Source organism: Scyliorhinus torazame, chromosome 2, assembly GCF_047496885.1.
Source record: "Scyliorhinus torazame isolate Kashiwa2021f chromosome 2, sScyTor2.1, whole genome shotgun sequence".
Lineage (NCBI taxonomy): Eukaryota > Metazoa > Chordata > Chondrichthyes > Carcharhiniformes > Scyliorhinidae > Scyliorhinus > Scyliorhinus torazame.
In genome coordinates this window covers 213,204,310-213,231,807 of record NC_092708.1, presented here as the reverse complement: position 1 = coordinate 213,231,807, position 27,498 = coordinate 213,204,310, and the positions used below count along the sequence as shown (strand labels likewise).

At 45.8% G+C, this 27,498-nt stretch overlaps 1 protein-coding gene across 2 annotated transcripts in view; it reads left to right on the top strand.

Annotated features, from left to right (window-relative positions):
* Nucleotides 1-27,498, top strand: part of LOC140395520 (uncharacterized) — a 1,079,902-nt gene that overhangs the window by 588,602 nt on the left and 463,802 nt on the right. For both annotated transcript variants that reach the window (XM_072483429.1, XM_072483418.1), the window contains one exon: nucleotides 1,879-2,037. In XM_072483429.1, coding sequence (XP_072339530.1) covers nucleotides 1,879-2,037 — 159 coding nt within the window. The remainder of the gene's footprint in view (nucleotides 1-1,878; nucleotides 2,038-27,498) is intronic.

Below are 27,498 nucleotides of genomic sequence, written 5' to 3'. Positions count from 1 at the left end.
CCTGTACCATGTGGTGTTGGGTGCTCTGGTGCACAGATGAGCCAACACAGTTGTATGTGGTACAACTCTATTTTATTATAACTCTTATAATACAGTTCGTACTGGATACTCTGCACGTGCTGTCTCCCTAAGTGTGTTTGGCAACAGATGTGTCCTGGTTCTCCTCTGCAGCTAATACTGACCACCGGGGGTCGTGTCTGTGCTTATATATCTTTCTGTCATTGGTTGTGGTGTTGTGTGTTCTGATTTGTCTGTTGGTGTGTCTATCATGATGTGTGTGTTTGAATATCATGACAGAGAGTAATCAAGGCTTTATTACAGAGATGTGTGGCCTCCTACAGCTGCTGCCGAAATGGCTGCAGTTCGGAGAGCACACACATTTATACTCTGCCTACTGGGCGGAGCCAGCAGGCAGGGATCTACCCCCGTACCTGTAGTACAGGGGCCTTACCATAATAACCTCGTATGCAGTGCAGTATATACAATATAATACAACAGTGGTGACTACCACAAACATTAACAAAGAATACAGGTCCCTTTGATGATGAGAAGCATACAAGACACAGGGAGGTTTTTTTTGATGAAAGTAGACACAATGAAATCACTTTAAAGGGGAAAGGAGATCATCATTGTGATTTTCAGTGTTATTTATGACACAATAATGGTGCAATTGCAGAGTAAAAGTGAATATCTGAAGTAAACTATCGATTTATTTTTGTGTTTTCTCACAAGTTTAGATGAGAATGCTAAAAGCCGCTGCAGTAAGAGATTAATTTAATCCTTCCGACCAATAGAGAGAAAGCACGGAGCCCTGGGAGCGGGGGCCCGGGCTGTGTGGACCCCTGAGCTGGAGAGTTAAGACCTAACCATCATTGCTCTATGGCGGTATATAATTGCCTTTTGCCAACTGTTAATAAAGCCCCTGTGTCATGACTGGAAGTCTCCAGTGTATTGTCTCGAGCCACCACAGCAACGTTTCTGTGAGTTTTAGTCAATCTCCTCAAGTGTTTCACTTACAATGGCAAGTTTTGGGAAGCCCTGGAGATACCCAGTTGTGAGGTAAATTTTACAATTGTATTTATTGAATTATAGTTCGAATCACGCGATTGCTGTAGGTTAATAGGCAACCTGTCTTAATGGGTAACCAATCTAATTTATCAAGTTAAATGTGGAAGTCAGCCATTGGAGCCGTCTTCCCAATGGAGAGTTTTGCAGGATCTAAGCCTATCTGCACCTGAACTCATGCACTCCTCAAGGTTCAGGTGCTTCCTGTTAATTGTATTTCTCTTTCCAGAGATGCTGCCTGATGTGCTGAATGAGGGTGGCACATTAGCACAGTGGTTAGCACCGTTGATTCACAGTTCCAGGGTCCCAGGTTCGATTCCTGCTTGTGTCACTGTCTGTGCGGAGTCTGCACATTCTCCTCATGTCTGCGTGGGTTTCCACCGGTTGCTCCGGTTTCCTCCCACAGTCTAAAGATGTGCAGGTTAAATGGATTGGCCATGCTAAATTGCCCATCGTGTCCAAAAAGGTTAGGTGGGGTTTCTGGATTACGGGTATAGGGTGGGGTGTGGGCTTAGGCAGGGTGCTCTTTCCAAGGGCCGGTGCAGTCTCAATGGACCAAATGGCCTCCTTCTGCACTGTAAATTCTACGATTCTATGCTTTGAGCATTCTCTGTTTGTATTTCAATGACATTGTTTAACCTAGTTATGGGCATTCTTCCATTTTGGTTTCCCTGACTTTCAGCACTTTTCTAGCAGATACACCTTGAAACATATAACAGTAACAGACTTTAGGATTACAGTACTATTGCTTTAATAATGGCATTCTAAAATAAAATGTGCATGGGTTAATTTTGAATTATTTGTCTCATGCAGCTTGAGGACACAGAATACCTGAGGGGAACCCATGATGAACGTTTAGCGAGGCATCTCAACAAGAAGTTTTATCAGGAAGAAAGGGATTATGGAAAAGTCACCACAGAGAGTATAATGCTCACTGAACACCCAGTGCTGGTCAAATACAGGAAGCAAGTGGTAAGAACACATCACCTTAAGGATAGAATGTTTTCTTTATATACAGCAATTTTTGGTTCCTTCTTATGGTGTTCTCTACCTCTACCCTCTCCTGTGTTTTTTATTCATTGATGGGATGTGGGTGCTGCTGGCTCAGCCGACACTTATTGCCCATCCCTAGTTTCCCTTGAGAAGGTGGTGGTGAGCTGCCTTCTTTAACCACTGCAGTCCCTGAGGTGTAGGTGCACCCGCAGTGCTGTTCGGGAGGGAGTTCCAGGATTTCACCCAGAGCCAGTAAAGGAACAGCGATATATTTCCAAGTTAGGGTGGTGGGTGGCTTGGAGAGGAGCTTGCAGGTGATGGTGTTCCCAGGTATCTGCTGTCCTTGTTCTTCTGGATGGTACTGGTTGTGGGTTTGGAAGATGCTGTTGTGAGTTCCTGCAATGCATCTTGTAAATGGCTCACACTGCTACCACAGTTTGCCGGTGGTGGAGGAATTGAATGTTTATGGAAGGGGTACCAATCAAGTGAGCTACTTTGTCCTTGATGGTGTTGAGCTTGGTGTCTTTGCATGCCGTGATACCAGTTAAGAATGTGGCTAAGGTGGCAGACTTCTTTCCTGTTGGCATTCTTAGAACACGTCAGTCCAGGATGTACTTACTGGGAAAAGTGGCCTGGTGTGACCCTCTCTCTGAATTTTTTTTTTGGAAAATGTCCACTTGTTCAACAGCCTCACATGGTGGCTCTGTGAGATTGGGAGTTCAAACTGATTTGAGTACAAATAAATTCCTATGCATTAAAACTCCATTGTTGCCGGGGCTGCACGGTGGTGCAGTGATTAGCACTGCTCCCTACAACGCTGAGGATCCGGGTTCGATCCTGGCCCCTGTGCGAAGTTTGCACATTCTCTCCGTGTCTGTGTGGGTTTCACCCCCACAACCCAAAGATGTGCAGATTAGGTGGATTGGCCACGCTAAATTGACACTTAATTGGAAAAAAATAATTGGGTACTCTAAATTTATTTTTTTAAAAGTCTCCATTGTAGTGCACCAGTTGGAGTTGTTCGTAGACATGATTGTTTGCTATCATGATTACTCTCTATACCCGATGCGCACCTGCTAAATTTACAAAAGCTAACACAAGGTATATTTAAAAAAGCTAACAGTGCAAATAACAATCAAAAATGAGAGCAATGACTGCTTTAGGCCTGATTTTCAGGGCTGCTAGGTCTATTTACTATTGTCTGTGAATTTAAGGGAGTTTCCTGGCTTACAGCTGCAAGCATGGGTGGGGCAAAAGAGGTTGGCATTGTGGCTGTCCCAAATTACCCCACATCTCCAGCCCCCTCCAACCAAAGGTCTGCTGTGGGTCCCAGGACAAGTTGAAGAAATGCAAATAGGCTTTGTTTCATTTTAACTCCCCCTGAAACCTGAGATCTTAGGGCCGGCACGGTGACACAATGCTTAGCACTGCTGCCTCACAGATCCTGGAACCTGGGTTCAATTCCAGCCTTGGGTGACTGTGGATTTTGCACATTCTCCCTGCACCAGCAGGGATTTCCTCCGGGTGCTTGGGTTACCTTCCACAGTCCAAAGATGTGCAGGTAAGGTGGATTGGCCATGCTAAATTGCCCCTAGGTGTCCAGGAATGTGTGGGATAGGGTGGGGTGGATGGGGGAGTGGGCATGGGTAGGCTACTCTTCTGGAGAGCCAGTGCAGACTCGATGGGCCTAATGTACTGTAGAGATTCTATGAATTTGGGTTCTCCTAACTGTTGTCGATCTAGCTTTTGTCCCAGTGATCCCAATCACTATGGCCACATATACAGTTGCAAACTTGCATGCTTCAAGTGTATTTCTTCTAGTTAGTTCAGGGATAAGAGGTTTCAAGAGATTTTGAGAGGTATCACATGCTGGTGAGTGGATAGTGCGTAATGGGGTGGCTGGCACACTGACCATGGGCAGAACTCCCCGATTTTCTCCTGCCGGGAAACAAGGGAGCAACAAGGAAGCAGGTGCTTTATGTAAGAGGCAGGTGTTACAATTAAATAATCAGCAATATTGAAGGGAGATAATTAAGCAGCATAAATCCAAGAATATGGTTGCAGTACAAGAAGAAGTTAATTGACCTTACCAGGTATAACAAGGCAACATTATTTTTTTATTCATTCATGGAATGTGTGGATTATTGGCTGGGCCAGCATTTGTTGCCCATCCCTGAGGGCATTTACGAATTCACCACATTGCTGCGGATCTGAGGTCATATTGTAGACCAGACCAGGTAAGGATTTCCTTCCCTAAAAGACATTAGTGAACCAAATGGGTTTAACGACGATCGACAATAGTTTCATGGTCACTTTTAGACTTTTGATGCCAGATTTTTATTTAATTCAAATTTAACCATCTGTCATTATGAGATTTGAACCCAGGTTCTTCAGAGCATGACTCTGGATTTTTTGTCTAATGACAATACCACTAAGCCAACACCTCCCTACATGTTCTTCACATATCTCTTGGACAAGAAGGTAGTTCACAAGGTCAAGGTAATTTAAAGTGACTAGGATATGAATACTTGTCTGCAAGTGTGTACATCTCCAATTTAGGTAGTGGGCTAAACATTCAGCGAACAACTTTCAGGTAAATTCCAGAAGACAAGAGCATGAGAATGAGGAAGGTTTAAGTGGACCACCAGAAGCCAGCAGTGGTTCTAGTCGGAGTTGGACGGAGAACTCCTGCATATAGTACTAGTTTAGGTTGCATGTCTGTTTCTGGCTAGATGGATTTCTCTCAGGGGTCTCAAGCAGGCCTTCATCAATGTGACACCATTCCTGATGCTTGTTGAACGTTGCACCCTTTTGCTCTGTTTTCCAGCAAGACAAGGGATGCAGCAAAGATCAGTTCCTGCCCCCTAGAATGTAAATTACATATTAAAGGTATGATACAACACATAGTGGGGCAGGTCGTAAATTTGTGCAATAGTGTAAAACAAATGATAACAAATTGACAATTTTACATCTCTGCTAATTTTTATTTCCATTAGCTTCAACGAGGAGATGTGAAAGAAGCTGTTGGCTCATCAGCCCATTTAACATTATCCCATAAAGTCACGATCTGCCTAGGTGAATTTTAGTCACACCGCATGACTTTGGTGCTCCCCATTTGACTGCACAAGTCTTCAGTGCAGTTGCTAACAGCGTAGTTGCTCTGCATGCATATTATTTTGTACATTTTATTACCCTTTTGTATTTTATTCTGAGCCATCATTTAGAGTGTCAGCCTATTGTGGTAATCTGTCCAAATAGTCGTGAAACTGCAAGGATTTAACTGATTCTACAGATAGGACTGCTATTCCAACTAATTGAACATATTAATTCTTTGGTTACATGACAAGTTGGTACCAACACTGTTATTGCACTGTCCTGATAATTGCAGTTTGGTCTCCTGGCGTATGGTTGAAATGATGTGATACTGTGACATTTGCATCAAGAATTTAGATATATTGCTTTCTGTGCTGAGAACAGCATTTTGTTCCACTGGCAGTCTGTATCCTCTATTTTGACTGATTATCAGTCAACTAGGACATCTCACATAAGAAGTAAATTATGGGAAGAGGTTCAGTTACTTTGATTTTATTCGAGGAAAGAGCACTCAACTTCTCTTGTCATTTTTGCACAATAGTTCACTCCAGGCAGACACGTATTGAAACCAGCACAAAATAATTCTCATGTATCACAGCAATTCCTGTTCACTTGTGTTACATAAAATTCCTGATACAGCAAAACAGAATCCCGACTGAAGAAATAAATGGCTTTAATTCACATAGTTGAGTGAGGTGGTGGTATAATGGTTTAGTAATCCAAAGACCTATGCTAATAATTTTTAAATACTTAAAATCTGGTGGGAAAATCCAGCAGCATAGCAAGCAGGCTACAAACCGCTTTACCTGCCCGAGTTACACTTTGAAAAAAAACAGAAAATTCCACACCGAGTCTCAGTAGTGGTGATATGAAATTATCATTGATTGTTGTGAAAGCCCACCTGTTCACTAATGCTCTTTAGGAAAGGAAATCGGCCATCTTCACCTGGTCTGGCCTACGTATGACTGCAGAATCACGGTAATGTGGATGACTCTTAATTGTCCTCTGAAGTGACCTAGCAAGCCACTGAGTTCAAGAGCAATTAAGGTTGGGCAGTACATACTATCCATATGCCATGAATGAATAAATTGGGAAAAAAGTTATTCAGAAGTTAAACCGCTGACCTAGATTTTTTTGATTTGATGTATGCTTGACTGGCAGTTACAGTGAAAATGATCAAAAAGAGAGAAATGCCTTTCCAAATATTTTATCATTCATTCTCGGAGACACTTTCAAGATCAGAATTTATTACTCATGCCTAGTTGCCCTTGAGAGGGTGATGTTGAGCTGCCTTCTTGAATCGCCACAGCCTATGTGAGGAAGATATTCTTATGTTGCTGTTAGTTCTGCCTCAAAACAAATTGTTCCAGTATAAAGACATCACAGGCATCTACCTGACAATGTGTAACATTGTTTCGGTATTTCCTGTCAACAAAAAGCAAGATAGATTTAACACAGCTGATTACCATCCTATCAGCTTCCACCCAATCATCAGCAAAGTGAAGGAAGGGGTTGTTGGCAGCGCTACCATGTGACACTTAGGATTTTATCACAGGCTTCAAGAACCTGATGTTGGGTTGAAATGAGAGCCCCGAGCCTGCACTTGCCATCAGCAGAGCCAGCTCAGCTATTTTCCTGGAGGCAACCTCCTAATTACTGCCGCTGGCAGCTCGAGGAACTTTGCAGCCTCAGTGGAAGAGGTTCGTGTTCATAGATTATCATAGAATTTACAGTGCAGAAGGAGGCCATTCGGCCCATCGAGTCTGCACTGGCTCTTGGAAAGAGCACCCTACCCAAGGTCAACACCTCCACCCTATCCCCATAACCCAGTAACCCCACCCAACACTAAGGGCAATTTTGGACACTAAGGGCAATTTATCATGGCCAATCCACCTAACCTGCACATCTTTGGACTGTGGGAGGAAACCGGAGCACCCGGAGGAAACCCACGCACACACATGGAGGATGTGCAGACTCCGGACAGACAGTGACCCAAGCTGGAATTGAACCTGGGACCCTGGAGCTGTGAAGCAATTGTGCTATCCACAATCCTACCGTGTTGTTGAGGAAGATTGGAGATCGAGAGGTTCTGAGAGGTAATTGTAAAAATAAAATTGCTAAGGGGCAAGGTCGGATGATGGGGCGACATTGCCCATGTCCTCTCTCTGGAGCATGAACTCCAATGACTGTAAGGAAACAGCCTCCATAAAACCTGTGGCCTTCCCACACAGGTAAAATGCAGGTTGCCCAGGAAAATTGTCCTTAATAGTATCTTCAATTATTTAAATAGGCTGCGGACAGCCAATCTGCGGTTGGTCCCATTGCTGGTAAACATTTTCATTAGTGAGACTGAATCGGAGAATGGTAATACATAACCTGCTCACTGGCATTCAGTTTGCTTTTTGCCAGGACCACTATAGTCCAGACCTCATTTTGTAGATCATAGATATTGTGTCTAGCGTATGATGGGACTGATTGGGATGTCAGCTATTCACTTGTTCGTGCAACTGCAGAATTTACATCTGATGGGCAATAAATTGTGGCCTTGCTGGCATTGTTCATATCCCACAAATGAATAAAAAACCTGGCTGACCAGTTGGGTTTCTCGATGTCAGTGACTGCCCATCCTCCACCCGGATATTGATACTGGGGAACTGCCAGTGATAATGCCATTGGATGTTAAAAGGTCATGAGGTTCCCTTATGTTGGAGATGGTTGGGGGGTACGGCGCCTGAGCTCAGAGTGGGTAGCACGCACGTGGAGGCTCTCTGCTCCTATCAAAAATACTTTTAACTGCAACAATTGAAATATTTTGGAAAGTTCAGAACTTGGCGTAAGAAGGCACTTTCCAGAGTACTGCAAAAAAAAAGAGGACTATTGGCTGAGCGACTAAAAAATTGTAAGAGAAGGCACAGTGGGCCGACTTTGAGTGGAGGGGGGCTTGGAGTAACAGCATCGTGGGTGGCTCCCGCACAGGTGCCGGCAGTTCAGGCTGATCGAAGGAGAACCCCGTCTTTTTGGAGTTTTCTTTCCCCTCTTGTTGTTTCCCCTCGTGGGTCCTTTTTCTCTCTCTCTCGTGGGGTCTTTCTTCCCTTGGTCTATTTTTTTTCTTTCTCTCTTTGTTTTTTGTTGCCTCATGGCTCTCTTTCTCAATTTTCTTTTTCTTTTCTCTGTCTCGGGGGTTGCGGTGACCGCATCGTGGGTGGCCTCCTGAGTGAGTGCTGGCACTTCGATCGAAGCAGAACTCAGTTTTTCTTTCACCACATGGTTTTTTTGAAAACATGGTTTATTTTTGTGGGGATTTTGTTTTCTCGGTTCTCTTTTTTCTTTTCCCCTTTTTTCTCTCACCCTGAGGGTCCCTTTTTTTCTTCTCTTTTTCTCGCTCTCCACACAGAACAGTGAAACGATCACCTGTTTTTTTAAAAAACTCGCCAAAACTCCGACCGATCAGTTCCCGAACATGAAGAACACACAGACGAAAGAAGGAGAAATATAATGATGGGAAAAGGCCAGGCAATGGGCCGCACAGGGACCAGATGTGGAAGGGGCCTGGAGCGGAGGCAATCGGATGAGCGGACCAGCGCACGATGCAGCGCAGCGCAAGTCATGCCGGAGTGAAAAGGGCGGAACAGCCAAGTACAAAACCCTACCTCACCAGGAGCGAACTTGACGGCGGCAGCCCTCAGAGGCACTGAAATAGCATCGTCAAAAAATAAAATCAGACATACAGGCTGCGATGAAAGATGTGGGCCGGGATTCTCCGATCCCGCGACAAGTTCTGACGCTGGCGTCAAAAGTGGCATGAGCAGCTCTGGCGTCAAAGGGCCTCTAGGCCCAGGCATTCACCCCTTCCTAGGGGGCTAGTACGGCGCAGGACAAGTCTCCGCTGCTCCGGATCTCGAAAGCCGGTGCACCACGGCCGGCGCGAGTCCGGGCATTGGCGCCACGGCTGGCGCGGGTCCACGCATGTGCGTGGGTTGCAGTCACCTGGGTTGCAGGAGGAACATAGGCCCCCCTGGGAATAAGCTCACCCGCCGATCGGTAGGGCCCGCCGGGCCTGGCCATCGTGGAGCCCCCACCCCCACCCGGAGTTGGATCCCCCCGCCCCTCCACCAGAACTCCGAGGTCCAGCCGTGTAGGACCATACATAATTCTTGCCGGCGGGACTCGGCGGGCACTCAGCCCGTCGAGGCGGGGAGATTCGCCGGGGGGGGGGGGGGCGCTTTCAACAACACCCGACCGGCGCGGCGGTGACCCCGCGGGCGCGATTGGTGCCCGGCATCGGAGCGACGTGGCGCGATCCCCCCCCCCCGCCCCCTGGCGATTCTCTGACCCGGCACAGGATCAGAGAATCCCGGCTGCGTTTGCTGAAACTCTGGGGCAAATATAGATTGCTCTGAGCAGGGCCGAAAAGAAACTGGAGGCCCAGGAAGCCACCATCAAAGACCTTGAAAGAGCCGCAACCGACTAAAGTGACCGGATCGTGGCACAGGAAAAGGAGGTGGAGAGACTGGTCACGATGCAGGGTAACCTGAGTGGGAAAGTCAAGGACCAGGAAAATCAAGGAGGCAGAACCTAGTGGATCGTGGGCCTACCAGAAGGAACCGGAGGCAGAAACCCCACGAACTATTTGGCCCAAATGCTGGGCAACCTGGTGGGAAAGGTGACCTTCCCTAACCCACCAGAAATAGACAGGGCTCACCATCCACCAAAACCCAAGGCCGGGATCAACCAAATGTGATTGTAGCCAAATTACACCGGTACCAGGACCGGGAAATAATCCTGCGCTGGGCCAGGCAGTCCAGGAACTGCAGTTAGGAAGGACACAGACTCCGAATTTATCAGGACTTTAGGGGTGACCTGGCCAAACGCAGGGCAGAAGTTAACAGGGCGAAGGCCGCGCTGTACAAAAGCAGCGTACGCTTTGGCATGTTGTACCCAGCTAAGCTCTGGGTCACATATCAGGGCAAAGAACTTTTTTTACAGCCCCAGCTGAAGCAGATAAGTTTATTGCACAGTGCGGGCTGGGGCAGCGACAACAGGAGAGGCGGGGAAGGGCCCAGGCAAAGAACGGCTCCGCAGTAGCAAACCAACAAGGGAGGGAGGGAAAAAAGAAACCTCTCCCACCCCCAACACAACCCGACTGACGAACTATGAGCCACCACCCGAGTGACTGCCGCAGGCAGAAGAAGATAGCCCTATACATGCAGATGAGGGCAACAATAGAAGGAAGGTGGAGGAACGAGTGCAGGGCAAGATGGGGAAAGAACAGACAGAAACCACAGAGAGTGGGTGGGAGGACAGCGGGACAATAACTTCCGGGAGGAGGGTCACTACACTAGCAGGAGAGCTGGTGCCGGGAGCATGCAGCAAATAGAGGCCGCAGCGGTCCCCCAATTGGGGGGGGGGGGGGGCAGCACCTGGCAGGGGGGGAGGAACAACCAGCAGGGATGGAGAAGCAAAGGGGGAAAAGAGCTGAGGGAACATAGAACATACAGTGCAGAAAGAGGCCATTCGGCCCATCGAGTCTGCACTGACCCACTTAAGCCCTCACTTCCACCCTATCCCCGTAACCCAATAACGGCTCCTAACCTTTTTGGCCACTAAGGGCAATTTATCATGGCCAATCCACCTAACCTGCACATCTTTTAACTGTGAGAGGAAACCGGAGCACCTGGTGGAAACCCATGCAGACACGGGGAGAACGTGCAGACTCCGCAGAGACAGTGACCCAGCCGGGAATCGAACCTGGGGCCCTGGAGCTGTGAAGCCACAGTGCTATCCACTTGTGCTACCATGCTGCCCTCTCCCATTGTCTTTCCAGAGTAAACCTCAGAATGCAGGGGCATATCCACATGGTGGACGCACAGTTAGCGGCCATGTTGGGTGCCCCCTGGACAAAGGGAAACCCCGGAGCGCAGGGACCTGACTGCATGGGAAAAGCAGTGACAGCGTCCACCAGGTAAGTATGGTAATCCCACAGGAGCGGGGAGACAAAGAAAACCCACAAAGATAGTCATCTGGAACATCACAGGACTTAACGGCCCAGTAAAAAGATCCAGAGTCTTCACCCACCAAAGAAACATGAGAGTCAACATAGTCTTCCTCCAAGAGACACACCTGAGAGAGCAGGACCGACAGCGGGTAAGGAAGGGCTGGGTGGGACAGAACCGAATGAGCAGGTTCTTCCCAGAGCTGGAGGATAAATGTGAACGGTGCCAAGGATGCCCATCGAACCACACCCACATGTTCTGATTTTGCCCCAGACTTGCTGGGTACTGGACAGTCTTCTTCAAGGCAATGTCCAAAGTGGTGGGAATGAGGGTGGAGCCAGGCTCAAAAGTGGCGGTCTTCGGTGTATCAGACTAGCCAGATCACTTCATGGGGAGGAGGGCGAATGCCCTTGCCTTTGCCTCCCTGATCGCCCGCCATAGAGTCCTGCTCAGCTGGCGGTCAGCAGTACCACCTAAAGCTGCAGACTGGCTGTCCGACCTATCGGAATTTCTCCAAATGGAGAAAATCAAATTCACCATCCGTAGGTCGGAAGAGGGCTTCCACAAAACATGTGAGCCATTCACCCCACTGTCCCGAGACCTGTTTGTGGCCAACACGTAAATAGCCAGGGAGAAATAGCCAGGTTAAAAGAGAAAGAGGGAAGCGAGCGAGGACCGGGAGGGGAGCAAGGTGAGGTAGCAAAACCCAGCAAGAAAGAATGGGGGTCGGCAGTGAAGGGGGGAAGAGGATGGGAAGGGAGGGGAGGAAAGGGAGAGAACAAAAAAGGGGAGCCAGAGGGGGGAACGGATAAGAGAACAAAACCGGGGAGGGGTGAGCACAGGGGAAAACCAACCACAACGTGGCGAGAGAACGTGAAGAAAAACAGGAAGGGGAAACGAGCAATGGCCCAGTTAAATTATCGGTAAAAAGGAAAGAATAGAAGAGAGGGGAGGAAAGACCCATAAAATAAAGGGAAGGCATCAGGGCGGGGGGGGGGGGGGGGCTGGAGGTGGGGGTAGGGGTAGGGGAGCTGAAGGGGGGGGTGGGGCGGTAGGGAGGATTGTACACTGAGCCAGACGGTGACAGACTGTAAATAGAAAAACCTAAGAAGAAGCCTTTTTGTACTGTACAATAAAGGGAAACGAACAGCAATGTATATAATTTTGAAAATGCCAATAAAAAGATTTTTAAAAAATATAATTACCCCGTAAAAAAAACGCAGACGCTCAAATTCGGATTTGCCAGAGCTGCAGATGGGAACAGATGTTCTTGCCTTTGCCTCACTAATTGCTCGGAGGCGTGTCCTGCTGGGATTGAGGTTGGCAACTCCACCCAGTGCCCGGCTTGGCTAGGTGACCCAATGGAGTTTCTACACCTGGAGAAGGTCAAATACACTGAGGGGGTCAATTGAAAGGTTCTGCTGTAGATGGCGACCATTTATCATCTACTTCAAGGAATTGGTCGCTGTTAGATGCTGTGGGGAGGTTGTCTTCTTACCGGGTGGGAGGGGGTCTGTATAATTGTTGAGAGGGTCCTCTTTTCTTCTTTTGTTTTGTAGGAGGATTATGTAATTTAGCTTGTGTTCACTTTTACTGTTTTACTGTTGTTTCTATTTTTGTATTTTATAAACTGAAAAAGGTTAATAAAAATATATTTTTAAAACCGCAAAAAAAAATGTTGGAGATGATCAGAAATCATAAACTCCACGGGTGGGATTCTCCCCTACCCGGCGGGGCGTGGGGGTCCCGGCGCCGAGGAGTGGCGCGAACCACTCCGGCGTCGGGCCACTACAAAGGTGCGGAATCCTCCGCACCTTCAGGGGCGAGGCCGGCCCCGGAGTGGTTTGCGCCACGCCGGCCGGCGGGGAAGGGGCTTGGCACCACGCCAACCGGCGTTGAAAGGCCGCCGCCGGCCGGCGCGAGTTGGCGCATGCGCGGGAGTGCCAGCGTGTGCTTATCCCAGCATATGCGCAGAGGGGTTCGTCTCCGCACCGGCAATGGCGAACCACTACAGCCGCCAGTGCGGAAGAATAGAGTGCCCCCATGGCACAGGCCCGCCCGTGGATCGGTGGGCCCCGATTGGGGGCCAGGCCACCATGGGGGCACCTCCCGGGGCCAGATCCCCTCGTGCCCCCCAACCCCCTCCCCGAGTACCCCGGAGGCCGCCCGCGCAACCAGGTCCCGCCGGCAAATACCTGGTGTACATACGCCGGAAGGACTGGCTGAAAACGGGCAGCCACTCGGCCCATCGCAGGCCGGAGAAAGGCTGGGGGGGCCACGGCCGGTGACCGGCGCGGCGCGATTCCCGCCCCCGGCGCCGGAGAATTTGGCAGCCGGCGGGGGCGGGATTCATGCCACCGTCCGGCGATTCTCCAACACGGCAGGGGGTCGGAGAATCCCGCTCCACATCTTTAAAAATTGAAAGATATATGTGGGTATGTAACACATTTAATGGGAGCAACTATTGAATGCAACTACTGGCCCTTGTGGTGATGTGGATAAATGTAAATACATGTAGGCTAACTGGACACTAGAGGGAGCACCATAGACATCACACACACACACTCAACCAATAGGTCAGTTAGATAGGACACGACCAATGGACATTCACGATACACACAGAGTGACACGACCACAGGAGGGCATTACACCAACCCATATATAAAGGACACCACACACATGATCTGCCTCTTTCCAGTAGAGACAGTCAGTGAGTAGAGACACAGGGTTGATTCAATATCACTCCCACCACGTGGATTGCAGCAACTGGTTAGTCAGGGTAGCTATAGTAGGATTAGCAGTAGTGTCGAACCCGAGTAATAGAAGTGTAAATAGTTTAATAACGTGTCGAAGTTATCTCCATGTCTGAACCTTCCTTTGTCAAGTGCACCACAAGGAAGCTGCTTATGTTACACCCAGAACATAACAAATCAGCCCTGGTCTTCGTCCTTCAAGAAGCACAAATCCTGGACGATTCCCATTGGGAAAACCATTGTGCCACTATTGCAGTTATAATTGAGAAATGGCACCACCTTAGCAATTGCTTTAAACATGGCTGACATCTATGTGAGAACAGTAGAAAATCCAAAAAAATTACGAATTGCAGAATTTGTGTTCAAATGTTCTTGCCGACTTTCTTAAAACGCTCGGCAAATGTACTTCCAAAAATATCACATTCCCAAGCAGTCATATATACGTTACCTGTAAATCTTTCTTGACTCTCTGACCTATTTACAAATTTCGAATAAAGCTGTGTTTATCAAACTTTTTTTTCCTGGTCCCACTTTTACCAACCAGCCGACCTGGGACCCATGCTGACTGACCTTCACAGCACACCATTATTGCTTACTTTTAATGCGACAGGTGAGCCTGCTTGGTCCTCATGGTCTCACTTGCTTTGTCATTCAATGTTACATTCCTGCTGAGGACTTCAGCTGCCACTTTAATTTCTCACTGCATCCTTTGAAAAAAATCAAATAGGTTTGTCCTCAAACTCACCATGTCTTCAAATGACATTTTAAGGGTTTTAAACTTTCATTTGCCAGTGCTCTCCTGCATATAACACACATGGGCTTTGCATCTTGATTTGCATTGGCACAATTAAAGCCATACCTCAAGAAATCATCTGCTGCTTTGTTTGCAATTTCAGTTTCTTCTTAATGCGTTGTTCACCAGAGTCCCTGGAACTCTGTATACAGTACACACCAGCACTGCTTTGTCCTGCCATGGACTCTCCTGAGGAAGCTCTCTTCAGCAGATTCAGTTGTGAGATCCTGGCACTCTCTTCCTTATTTCAAAATAATCCACCTTCAGTTATTCACACAGTACTGTTGCTTGCTTTCTGGCAGATACAAAATGGAGGAATCTCTCCTCAGTGTTTTCCCGTCCATGGCGCATGGCATCAGTGTATGTGCCGGGCATGTGACCTTCACTCTGCTGCCTCTTCTGACAATAAGACTATGTAGTTTGTATATTAGGCGTTTTGTTTACACAGCGGGTGGTGAGTGTCTGGAACGCACTGCCAGGGGAGGTTGTGGAAGCAGATACATTAATGGTGTTCAAAGGGCATCTTGACAAGTACATGGCAAGGATGGGTATAGAGGGATATGGCACTAGGAAGTGTTGAGGGTTTTGGCCAAGGTTGGTATCATGACCGGTACAGGCTTGGAGGGCCGAGGGCCTGTTCCTGTGCTGTATTGTTCTTTGTTCTTAAAGGCCGGTGGCGCCCGGCATTCTCAACTTAAAAACCTGTTGTGGCAGGCATTCTTTTTTTTCTTTGAAACTTTATTTCCAATACCTGATTTTTCCAAGTTCATGAATTTTTATTACTGAAACTTAAAGCATTTTCAGTTGAACATGCGCAACCTTACATAAAGCTCAGTTTTGCGCCACCCCGCCCCCTCAAACGGCAAATTGGGGACTGCCCACGGCAGGCATTCTTAAAAGCTAGTCACAGCCGTTGGACACTTCTTCCCACAATAGGGAACGCCATGACCAATTGCTCCACAATCCTCACAACACCCGGCTATAACCCACCCGCGAGTTGCGACCCTGAGTTTGCAAACCCTGGAGTAAAGGGTACAAACCATTGCACATTGTTTTAAATATTGTTTAGAAATTTCTTTAGAAATTTAAACAAGTATAGAAGAAAGTACAATCTGTTTCAACTTTACAAACTATGACTTTAGACAAGACGAAGTAACTTGTCAAGCACACACAATGTCATAATATTTCTTACTGGTTCCACTGTATTGCACTATCCAAACATTCAAGTCACCTCCTTCTCCATTCTCATCAAAAGCATATAATTCCTGGTTTCCAGAGAGTGACGACTGTGTAGGTCTCTTCCAGTTGACATGTGTCAGCCCTACTGACTGGCCTCATTTGATCATCATCCCTCTCTGACAAACCTGGCCTGGCTTCCCTCTCACCGTCCAGTCGCTTAGCTGTTACTGTCGTCCGATTCAGCCACACCAGTCACAGATTGCTGACCACTTCACGTTGTGGGAGCGCAAGCGGACATTGTGTCGGCCATTCAGCAACTTGACTACGGAGCTGCAGGTCACATATTGCTGATCACTGGCGGGGGACCGAGCCGAGCATCGAGCAGTTGGTGAGCACCAGAGCAACTCCAAGCTGGGGCCAGCAACATTAGCATCACGCACCTACCTGGCCACCCGTCACCGCCCCCCCTCCCCCCTCCCGCTGGCCACACATGCGCGGTGACCAGCACAAAGCCCAGTTTCGCGCCACCCTGCCCACTCAAACGCTGCAGGAAATTGGGGACTGCCCGCGGCAGGCATTCTTAAGAGCCAGTCCCACTTCTTTCCACAATTGGGAACACCATGACCGATTACTCCGCGACCCTCACAACACCCGGCCATGACCCACCCGCGAGTTGTGACCCTGAGTTTGGAAAACCCTGAGTAAAGGGTACAAACCAAGAGCTGTCTCAATGGTTCAATGGTTGCTGGTGCACACAACTCTGTCTAACACTCGACCTTGGGTGCGGCAGGCCATGTGCTCTCTTACATCATTCTGTGGGAGGTATTGTACTCAGTCCCACATTAACCATAAGACCATAAGACAGAGGAGTGGAAGTAAGGCCATTCGGCCCATCGAGTTCACTCCACCATTCAATCATGGCTGATTTCAACTCCATTTACCCGCTCTCTCTCCATAGCCCTTAATTCCTCGAGAAATCAAGAATTTCACATTCCAAAGATGTGCTGGTTAGATAGATTGGTGTCGCTAAATTGCCCCTTAATTGGAAATCAAGAAACCATCTATGTGTCAGACACTTTGACTGCTGTATTCATTGTCGATAACATTCCACCTGGTAAGTTCAAGACCTGTCAGCCTGTCCCATTGCAAATTCAGGCATGAAGTTTTGTTTTGGCGCTTTTAATGCTTGGACGTTAGCTGCGCAGTGCAATTGTATGATTTAGCCTATTTTGCATGGATTTGCAAATCTTATATATGCTTCTCATGCATAGAATTGTTATTGGAAATTTAGGTGTTCACAAATTGGCATAAGGGATCTCTGCTGTTTTCTTGATTCTTTATGGCCACACCAATTTATCAGAAATTACTGGGGGAACAAAACAACCCTATCATCTCTGAGGCATAATGACCATGTGAATCACCATCTGGAGGTGAACTCGGGTGGGTCAGCAGTTAACAAAGACCAAAGAATAGTACTGTGACATTATCATAATTGTAGGAACTGCAAGGGTTAATGTAATGTCTAAAACAACCACTAGAGGAAGCTAGATGTACAAGAATATAAGACAAGTGGGCAGCACGTGGTGCAGTGGTTAGCACTGGGACTACGGCGCTGAGGACCCGGGTTCAAATCTTGGCCCTAGGTCACTGTCCATGTGGTGTTTGCACATCCTCCCCGTGTCTGCATGGGTTTCACCCCCACATTCCAAAGATGTGCTGGTTAGATGGATTGGTGTCGCTAAATTGCCCCTTAATTGGAAAATGAAATGATTGGGTACTTTAAATTTAAGTATATAAGACATTGATAAGCCTTGTGGAGGAGAGGTTGAGAAGAAAGCGAGAGAACAGCATGAAGGAAAGACAGTGTGATTGAGAACAGATCATAGTTAATGTAATAGTGTGGAGATTAGCAGTAGATGAGTGTAGAGTATATCTTTATTATCAACTGTGAATTATATAAGAGTAAGTATTGAATCAAAATTAGTAGGGTTAATAAATTTATAGCTTTGTTCAATTAAAAGCTATTTGTGGTCTTTGTGAACACTACTCCAACCATCAAAAATTAACAACACAAAGACCACCACATGGTACCAGGAGTGTATTTCTCCAAGTAATAAGCAGTTAGATTAGACAGGTTAGCTTTAAAACGATTCAACGATCAGAAAATCTATACAGAAGAAAAATCATAAGATGGAGAGTCTAAAGAAGCCTGACTACTTCAGAACAGACAATAAACTATGTCAAAACTGGTCTTTCTTCAAACAGCAGTTTGAAGTTTATCTATCTGCCCCCTCGCTAGAAAATGCTTCCGAACAGAGAAAAATAGCGCTTCTACTTAATTTGGCTGAAATGCAAGCATTGAAGCTTTACAACTCCTTTGAATTTGCTGAAGATGAGGCAAAAACGAAGTATAACATCGTGCTACAGAAATTCGATGCTCACTGCAAAAAGCAGGTGAACGAGACCTATGAGCGCTACATGTTCAGAAAAAAGCTACAGCTAAAAGGGGAATCGGTAGATTCTTTCATTAATGCTTTAAAGTTAAGAGCACAGTCGTGTAATGTTTCCTCCATTTCTGAATCAATGCTTCATGATAAAGTTGTATTTGGGATTAATGACGAACGTTTGCAAGAAAAAATGCAAGACGTCCAATTTTGCCGCTAGATGAAGCGATTCACATGTGCAAGGCTAGTGAACAAGCATCCTCTGAATATGCGGAGTTCAGGGCAAACGAGAAAGCGCAAAGTTAGGAAACGTGGCTGATGCCATTTATGCTGTGTCGCAGCATAGAAAACTCCATACAACGGCTGGCGGCCATTTTGAGAGTGCCGTCACGAGCGTGATAACGTACACATGCTGTGACCACGGCCACAGTAAAACAAGTTGGCAAAAGGCAAACAATGTTTCTATTGTTCCAAATTCAATCACTTTGCAGCACTGTGTCGTCTCTCAACAGCTTCTCCAGCAAACAAATTTTAAAAATTCTACCATGACTACAGAAGAATCCAAAGTTTTCAAAGTGAAGAAAGAAGACCAAATATCTTAACTGATGATGAAGATTCCTCACTCTGCATGCTAAAGGATACTTTCATGGTTGATGCAGTTACTAGGATTGTAATAACAAATCAGTAAATAAAATAAATAAATAACCTTTTATTGTCACAAGTATGAAGTTACTATGAAAAGCCCCCAGTCACCACATTGCGGCGCCTGTTCGGGTAAGTTGGTACGGGAATTGAACCCGCGCTGCTGGCCTTGTTCTGCATCAGAAACCAGCTGTAACAGCTCTCAAAGATTATTAAAGAATGGTCTGTACTACTTGAAATAAATGGCTCAGAAATTCCATTTCCAGGGACACAGGCAAATTTGATATCTGAGAAAAATTTAAGACAAGCATCCAGTACACAGCAAATACCGAAATTTACCTGCCGGTTAACAAACTATAATAGGAATACGATAGCCACGAGAAGTTCCTGCTCTCTCATTGTTAGAAATGGTTACATCGAAATACCAATCGACTTTGAGATAATGGAAAGTGATAAGTCATCACTACTTGCGATAAATGAAGCCTAGTTGAAAGAATACACACAACTAAGACTTTGAATGACCAGCATAAAAAGCCAGGAAAAGACTTAGTTGTTTCTGATACCCTATCCAGAGCTACATATGATAGTGATACCAGGGTTTCAAATATAATACACATTGCAGAAGCACAAGCTTCATTTGTTGCTGAGATGCTACCAGTGGCTGACCGAAAGCTACGAATCATCAAAGAAGGAACAGAAAAGGACCTGACACTCCAAAAGGTAATCAAATACCTCAAAAAGGATGGCCCAATGAATGTTGCCCAGCTTTTCGCAGTATCAAAGATGATATCACAGTAATTAATGGATTCCTACTCAAAGGAGACTGGATAATTATTCCTTCATGCCTCTGACAGGTTAAAAGATACACGAGGATCACCAAGGTATTGAAAAATGTCATTGATGAGCAAGACAATCTGTGTACTGCCCTGGAATCAACAAAGATGTGGCCAATCATGTGCAGGAATGCAGCATTTGTCAAATGCATCAATCGGTGCGATGCAAAGAGAGTTTGGAAGAAAATGAACTCACCTCCAATCCATGGATCAATGTTGGTATGGGTCTGTTCTCCTTTAAAGGTCGTGACTATCAGGGCGACATGTGGCGCAGTGGATAGCACTGGGACTGCGGCACTGAGGACTGGGGTTCGAATCCCAGCCCTAGGTCACTGTCTGTGTGGAGTGTGCACATTCTTCCCATTTCTGCGTGGTCTTCACCCCCACAACTCAAAGATGTGCAGGTTAGGTGGATTGGCCACATTAAAGTGCCCCTTAATTGGAAAAAATAAATAATTGGCTACTCCAAATTTATTTTAAAAAAAGGTCGTGACTATCTAGTCATAATCGACGATTATTCCAACTATCCCGAGGTGATTATGCTAAATGATTCAACAACAAAATCTGTAATACGAGCAGCAAAATCCATTTTTGCTCGCCATGGAATTCCATTATACGTTGACTCTGACAATGGTCCTTCACCAGCTGGGAGTGGACATTGTACAATTGTATAATTTTAATCACATCACATCAAGCTGATTGTACCCTCAATCAGATGGCAAACAGAGAAAGGCGTAGGAATAGTCAAAAAAACTATTCAATAAAGCTGTCGATGACAACAAAGACTATCTTTGGCACTATTGACGTACAGAGCTGGCACATTGTCATCAGGTTTATCATCTGCTCAGATGTTGATGGGAAGAAAAATTTGCTCCACGTTACCAGAGATCACAGTTTAAAATATGGATCATCAAGAAATACATAACTACCTAAGGTTACGGAAACAAAAACAAAAAGAGTACTACGACAAGCACACAAAACCTTTATCAAAATTAAAAGAAGGAGACTACATATGTATACAAAACCCTGATGGTGGATGGCAACACATAGCTAAAGTTTTCAGACAAGTTGCACCCAGATCGTACTTGGTTCAGACAGAAGAAGGTTCAATGTTCAGAAGAAATAGAAGAGCATTACTGCAACTAAAAAATCATGTTCCATCTCACACTCAGAACATTATTGCTCAGGATGACATCGTCAATGACACTGGGCAGGATTCTCAGGTCAGCGATGGTGAAATCACGTTCGGTGATCAGCCGGAGCGTCAAAGTTTACAACCAAATTGGGGAGGCACCGTATCGCGATGCTCCGCCTCATCCAAAGCGGCGTACGCGGACAGTACGATGCACGACTTATCAATGGCCTCAGGATGTTGCCTGAGGCCCGCCCCAAAATGCTCCGCCCCTGACCGGCCGAGTTCCCGACGGCATGGATCTCTCATGGTTTCATCTATCGGGAACTCGGCGTGGCGGCTGTGGACTCAGTCCAGCGCCACCACAGTCGGGGGTAGGGGGGGGCGATCCATGGGGGGGGGGGGGACTTTGCCAGGGGCTAGAGGCACTGGGTGGGGGTTGTCTGGTGCGTGCAAACCGGCCAAATGGGGGCACTATTTTGCAGGCCGGGTCCGCGAGCAGCCGGCGCCATGCAGGCTGCCACTGTGCGTATGCGCAGTCACGGACCCGGCAATTCTCCGGGCTATATCGCAGCTAGAGCGAGTGCTCTACGCTGCCTTGATGCTAGTTCCAGCCAAACGGAGGATCAGTGGCTGATTTGTTCTGTCGTAAAATGCTACCCTTCCCATGCCGGCATGGGGACATAACTTCAAAAATCGCAGAATCCAGCCGACTGACTTTCCTAATCCACCATTATCACCAATGTGTCAAGACAATTTGGAAGGTAACTTGCATACTTTGACAAAACCACTGAGAAGATTAACTGCAACCAGGACACCACCGAACAGATTAAATTTGTAATGACTGAAATAACTACTCATCTGTCATTACCAATGTGACTTAACAGTTATTTTTGCAAATGAATGTAAAAAACAAGTTAATGATTCATGCTAGCTATTGTAATGTTCAAAGAAAAAAAGTTACAAAATGTATAACCTTTTTTCCAAAGAAAGGGGAATGTGACATTATCATAATTGTAAGAACTGCAAGGGTTAGTGTAATATCTAAATCAACCACTAGAGAGAGCTAGATGTGCAAGTATATAAGACATTGATGCCAAGCCTTGTGGGGAAGAGGTTGAGGAGAAAGCTAGAGAACAGACTGAAGGAAAGATAGTGTGAGTGAGAGCAGATCATAGTTAATGTAATAGAATAGAGATTAGTAGTGGATGAGTGTAGATTATATCTTTATTATCAACTGTGAATTATATAGGAGTCAGTGTCAAATCCAAATAAGTAGTATTAAGAAATGTCTAGCTTTGTTCAATTTAAAGCTATTTGTGGTCTTTGTAAATACTATGCTAACCATCCTAAAATTAGCAACACAAAGAACACTCAAGTACAACATAGGAACAGGACCTTTGGCCCTCCAAGCCTACACTTATCATGATGCCTGTCTAAACTAAAACCTTCTGCACTTCCGGGTCCATATCCCTCAATTCCCATCCTATTCATGTATCTGTCAAGGTGCCTCTTAAATGTCTCTAACATACCTGATTCCACCACCACCCCCGGCAGTGAGTTCCAGGCACTTGACCCTCTTGCCTCGCACATCTCCTCTAAACTTTCCCCCTCACACCATAAACCTATGTCCCTTTGACTTTTCCTTTGACTTTTCCATCCTGAGAAAAAGCTTCTGGCTATCCATTCTGTCATGTCACTCATAATTCTGTAAACTTATATCAGGTCATCCCTCAACCTATTTCGTTCCAGTGAAAACATTCCAAATTTATCCAAACTTTCCTCATATCTAATGCCCTCCAGACCAGGCAACATCCTGGTAAACCTCTTCTGTACCCTCTCTAAAGCCTCCACATCCTTCTGGTAGTGTGGCGACCAGAATTGTATGCAATATTCTAAATGTGGACTAACTGAGGTTCTGTACAGCTGCAGCATGGCTTGCCAACTTTTATACTTAATGCCCCAACCAATGAAGGCAAGCATGCAAGGTTCTAGCATCGGCTGATGTGCCTTTACCTTAGTGAAGAAAAGAATCAGCTCCAACTGATTACTATCCAGTGACCTGCCTTGGAATTGGAAACTTTGGTTGAAGACAACGGTTGGTCTCAGCGGTGATAGCTTCAAAGAAGAATGATCTATCAATGTTTTATCATTGGACAGGCAATTTATGTGCCACGTAAAATGCGCTTGCTGCATATGAAGATTAATTATTTAAACAAGCTACCATCATTGTCCTTGGAAAGTTACTTCAGTAGGGGGAAAATGGGAGAAATTTATTGGGATAAAAATTGAGAAAGAAAATTGCTTTTGATGTTCTGCATACTAGACTTCAACTCAGAAACATTTTGGGACCCATAGGTTCTACTGTGCAGAGCCATTTTTCTGGGTGCTAATGAGTCGACTCTGTGTACAATATGGCAGACAGGAAACACATGCCATTTCCACCCGGTAGAGCACCACTCCCACTTTCACATTTTGAAAGAATGAAAATTTGTTTTACAGTGTCCATGACACTGGCAAAAAGGCATTTGGTCCTTTGCATTTGTTAATGTGTGGTCTAAAACGTCTTTGAAGTCCCAACTACAAGATTGGCTTGATTTGAGCAGCAAGAACAACACAGCACATGCTGTACTCAGATAAAGAGAACATTGAGAGCTCCTGATAGCAACCAGATAGGTTTCTGAACTATACTTGCCTGATTGTGGCAATGCAAAGACTAGAAGTGCTTCTTCAAGCCCACATTTAAAAGGTGGGGTTAAAACTCTTCTGATTTCTTTATTCTTTCACAGGATGTGGACATATTCTGGCTAGGCCAACATTTGTTGCCCATTCTTAATTGCCCTCGAGACAGTGGTGAGCTGTCTTCTTGAACCGTTACAGTCCATGTAATATCGGTACACACACAGTGCCAGGTCCAGGAATTTTATCCACCGACAGTGAAGGAACGGTGATATATTTCCAAGTCAGAATAGTGTGTGACTTGGAGGGGAACTTGTAGGTGGTGATGTCCCTATGTATCTTCTGCCCATGTTCTTTCAGTTGGTAGAGGTGCTGCCACCGTGCACACCACTTACATCCTGTGGAGCCCAAACTTTTAATGTAATCAGGAGTTTTACATCTCCAGATGTGCATGATACAAAGAGCACGATTCTCTGGCCTCGTTGCGCTCCGTGCCAAGAACCAAGCAGTTTGCAATGCAACCGGCCCACTTCCGTAGGCGAAATCGGGATCTCACCGTACCATTGGCTAGAAACCAATTATCACCACTTAAGCCCTATTTCCAGTTGTATAATTGTTAAGAATCGTGGTTACCCTGACAGCCACAGACACTTTAGTCCTTGCCATGCTTTGAGGTGGTAGCTGTGGTTGCAGCAGTTGGCTGGTTTCAGTCACAACCTATTAAGTGAAGTAAAGACATTTCATATATTGAACTTCCATGGAAGTCTGGCAATATTGCATCTTGCTGAGAGACCTTCTCACCTCTTGTAACAGCTTGTCCTACTCCGCGCCCTTCATTCTCATGTTCAATACCAAGCTATTTAAGTCTGTAAGCAGCTTGTTTCAGCACAAACCTTTAATCCACCAGCTAAAGCATCTCAGCATCAGCCAAACCACTCCCTGTAGACTACTGAAACTTCGGACAAGTGAAGGTAAGGTCCCCAAACACATAAAATTACATTGGAAACTGGAAATAATAATCCAGAAACTAATCTGTAAAAGGTTCATAATCCTTTCAAGTGGAGCTGGTCAGGAATCTTTCATGCTATTTAAAGCATGTTCAGCTGTGAGGGGGTAAGTGAGGGCTTTGGATGGAGTCTGGCCTTCAAAAATGTGCAGCAATGGCATCATATCAGCATTACCCACTGACTGACATAAAAATCTACCTGCCAGGCATGCTGCTAACTGTCATTAAGTGTGCACATCCAAACTACTGTACTCCGGTGATGTGAGGGACACTTCCCATCAGAACTGTGTGGGTGCATGTAGGATCCAATTTTCAACCTTTCGGAGATCAATTAGTGCTTAAAGCACAGACACTAAAGAGCCCAGTTTCTACGCTATAATGTTACACTCATACTGATAGTTTAAAGCAATCCAATTATGATCAAATTACTGCTGAAAATATATGGTTTTTTTGAGTGAGGGAGTAAGAAAGAAAATAAATAATGAAATGTAATTTGTGTTTATCTCAGGCGCTTGTCTGGGCAACCTTAAAAGGCCTCAACAAATGTAGAACTTTCCCAGAAGCCATTGCAGATTCGGTGATGGTTTCACTGCTAAATTGATTGTACTGTCCATTTTAGACCAAGTCAAGTTTAATTTGATTGGTGAGTTTATACTGAAAATATAGATGTATAAATTGGGATTAATAAAGGATCCACATGCATTGAGCTGTCTCCTGAGCCATATTTACTTGTTGGATGCCATTCATGCTTAACGAACAAGATTTATTAATGCTAAGAAAATAAATGTCAGGAGTAATAAGAACACGCCTGGCTGTCAAAACACTTATTCTATTATCTAATTGAGGTTTCAGATTTCAATGAAATGCCTTGGACAAGTCATACCCTCAGGCAACTCACTGAGTTATAGAATACTTAACGATACTGAGTTCTCAAATGCCATTCTGCAATGGTACAGGTAGCTGTGGTGATCACTGTAGCATAATTCAAGAAATCTAATTTCACCAATTATTTTAATGGGGGTGGAACAATGATGATTATCTGTTCATCTTTATCCACAAGGGTCTCAGAGGAACAGCACCAAAGTCCCAGGACTATGTATAAGATACTCAAGCCATCATATCAACATCATGATAACTACACAGGCCATTTTTGATCACAGTCAGGCTCATTATTCTGAAAAAATGAAAATGCTCATTTACTTCGAGTAGACCAGCGTGATGGCACTTTTTATTGCGTAACACTCAGCGGAAACAGCCCCCTAAAATTCTCTACATTATGTGGAGTTTGCATGTTCTCCCCATGTCTGTCTGTGTTTCCTCCGGGTGCTCCAGTTTCCCCCAGTCCAAAAGATATGCTGGTTAGGTGGGGTTACGAGGTTATGAGGATAGGGTGAGAAAGTGGACCTGTAGGGATTCTATGGATTCTGTGATTATCGATCTATCTTCTAAAATACTGCCCACAACAGTAACTCAAGACTGAACTACTATTTAAGCTTTTAATTTAACCCCTGGCAGCACGGTGGTGCAGTGGTAGCACTGCAGTCTCACGGCGCCGAGGTCCCAGGTTCGATCCCGGTTCTGGGTCACTATCCGTGTGGAGTTTGCACATTCTTCCCGTGGGTTTCGCCCCCGCAACCCAAAAATGTGCAAGGTAGGTGGATTGAACACGGTAAATTGTCCCTTAATTGGAAAAAATTAATTGGGTACTCTAATTTTTTTTAAAAAAAATACTTTAACCCCAAGCAATTGCGCATAACTTGGGCATTTGAACAACACTTGGACAATTTTGTTGCTGTACAGTGCAGCTCTTGAGAGGTTCGTGGACAGCAAGTTAGACATTTTATTAAATTGTTCAGGCAATTTACAGCTTGAATTTGGCTACGGGGAGTTTTTTGCCATTTTAATGAGACAGCGGAAGAAGGAATACAAGAAAGCTCAACTGCTGAGGCATCATATAGGATACCCAGGACATTGTGGTTTGACCAAGCACCAAGAGTGTCTGAACCTCGCAGGATTTAAGAGGCACTGTGACCCATGTAAATGAGGAGGTTGTGCTACACCTCCTGCTGCAACCCGATCTGCAACCCACCTGCACTTTTGGGTCTACACTTCTATACCCTGTCATAGTCACCATGGCACTCATTTTTATCTTGTATTATGTGATCGTTGTGAGGTGCTCCAGGGGATTTCACTAATACTAATCAGTTTGTTGTCCATTGCCCGTTTGTTAACTGATTCCACGTATCTACCCAGTTCATCAATCTTGCAATGTACCCCAGTAGGAGGTCTTGTGGCACCATGTGTAGCATCCCTGCCTCTGAGCCAGGAGCTCTGGGTTGATGGCCTCCAGGACTTGATGGCCAAGGAAGGTCTGTTTATAATACGATCAAACAGGTTGAGTTCAACTATTGGATCCCCTATCACTATAGCCCTGCCACTTGTTTCCCTTCCACCCATCTGAGTAGCAGAGCCATCCACGGTGCTGTGGATTTGGCTCTTCTGTTTTCCCCTGAGAGGTTATTCCCCCAACAGTATCCAAAGCAGTATATCTGTTTGAGAGGGAATGACCACAGGGGTCTCCTGCACTGCCTTCCTGAGTCTTTTACTGTTTCTGATTGTCACCCATTCCCTTTCTGTCTGTGCAATTCTCACCTGCAGTGTGACCATCTTCCGAAACGTGCTATCCATGACTTCCTCAGCATCGCGGATGCTCCACAGTGAGTCCACCCGCAGCTCCAGCTGTGAAATCTGGTTCGATAGAAGCTGCATTTGGACACAACTTCTGCACATATGGTCACCAGGGATGCTGGCAGTTTCCCTCATTTCCCACATTGTGCACAAGGAGCATATCATGGGTCTAAGGTCTCTTGCCATGATGTCCTTCTTGTGCTCC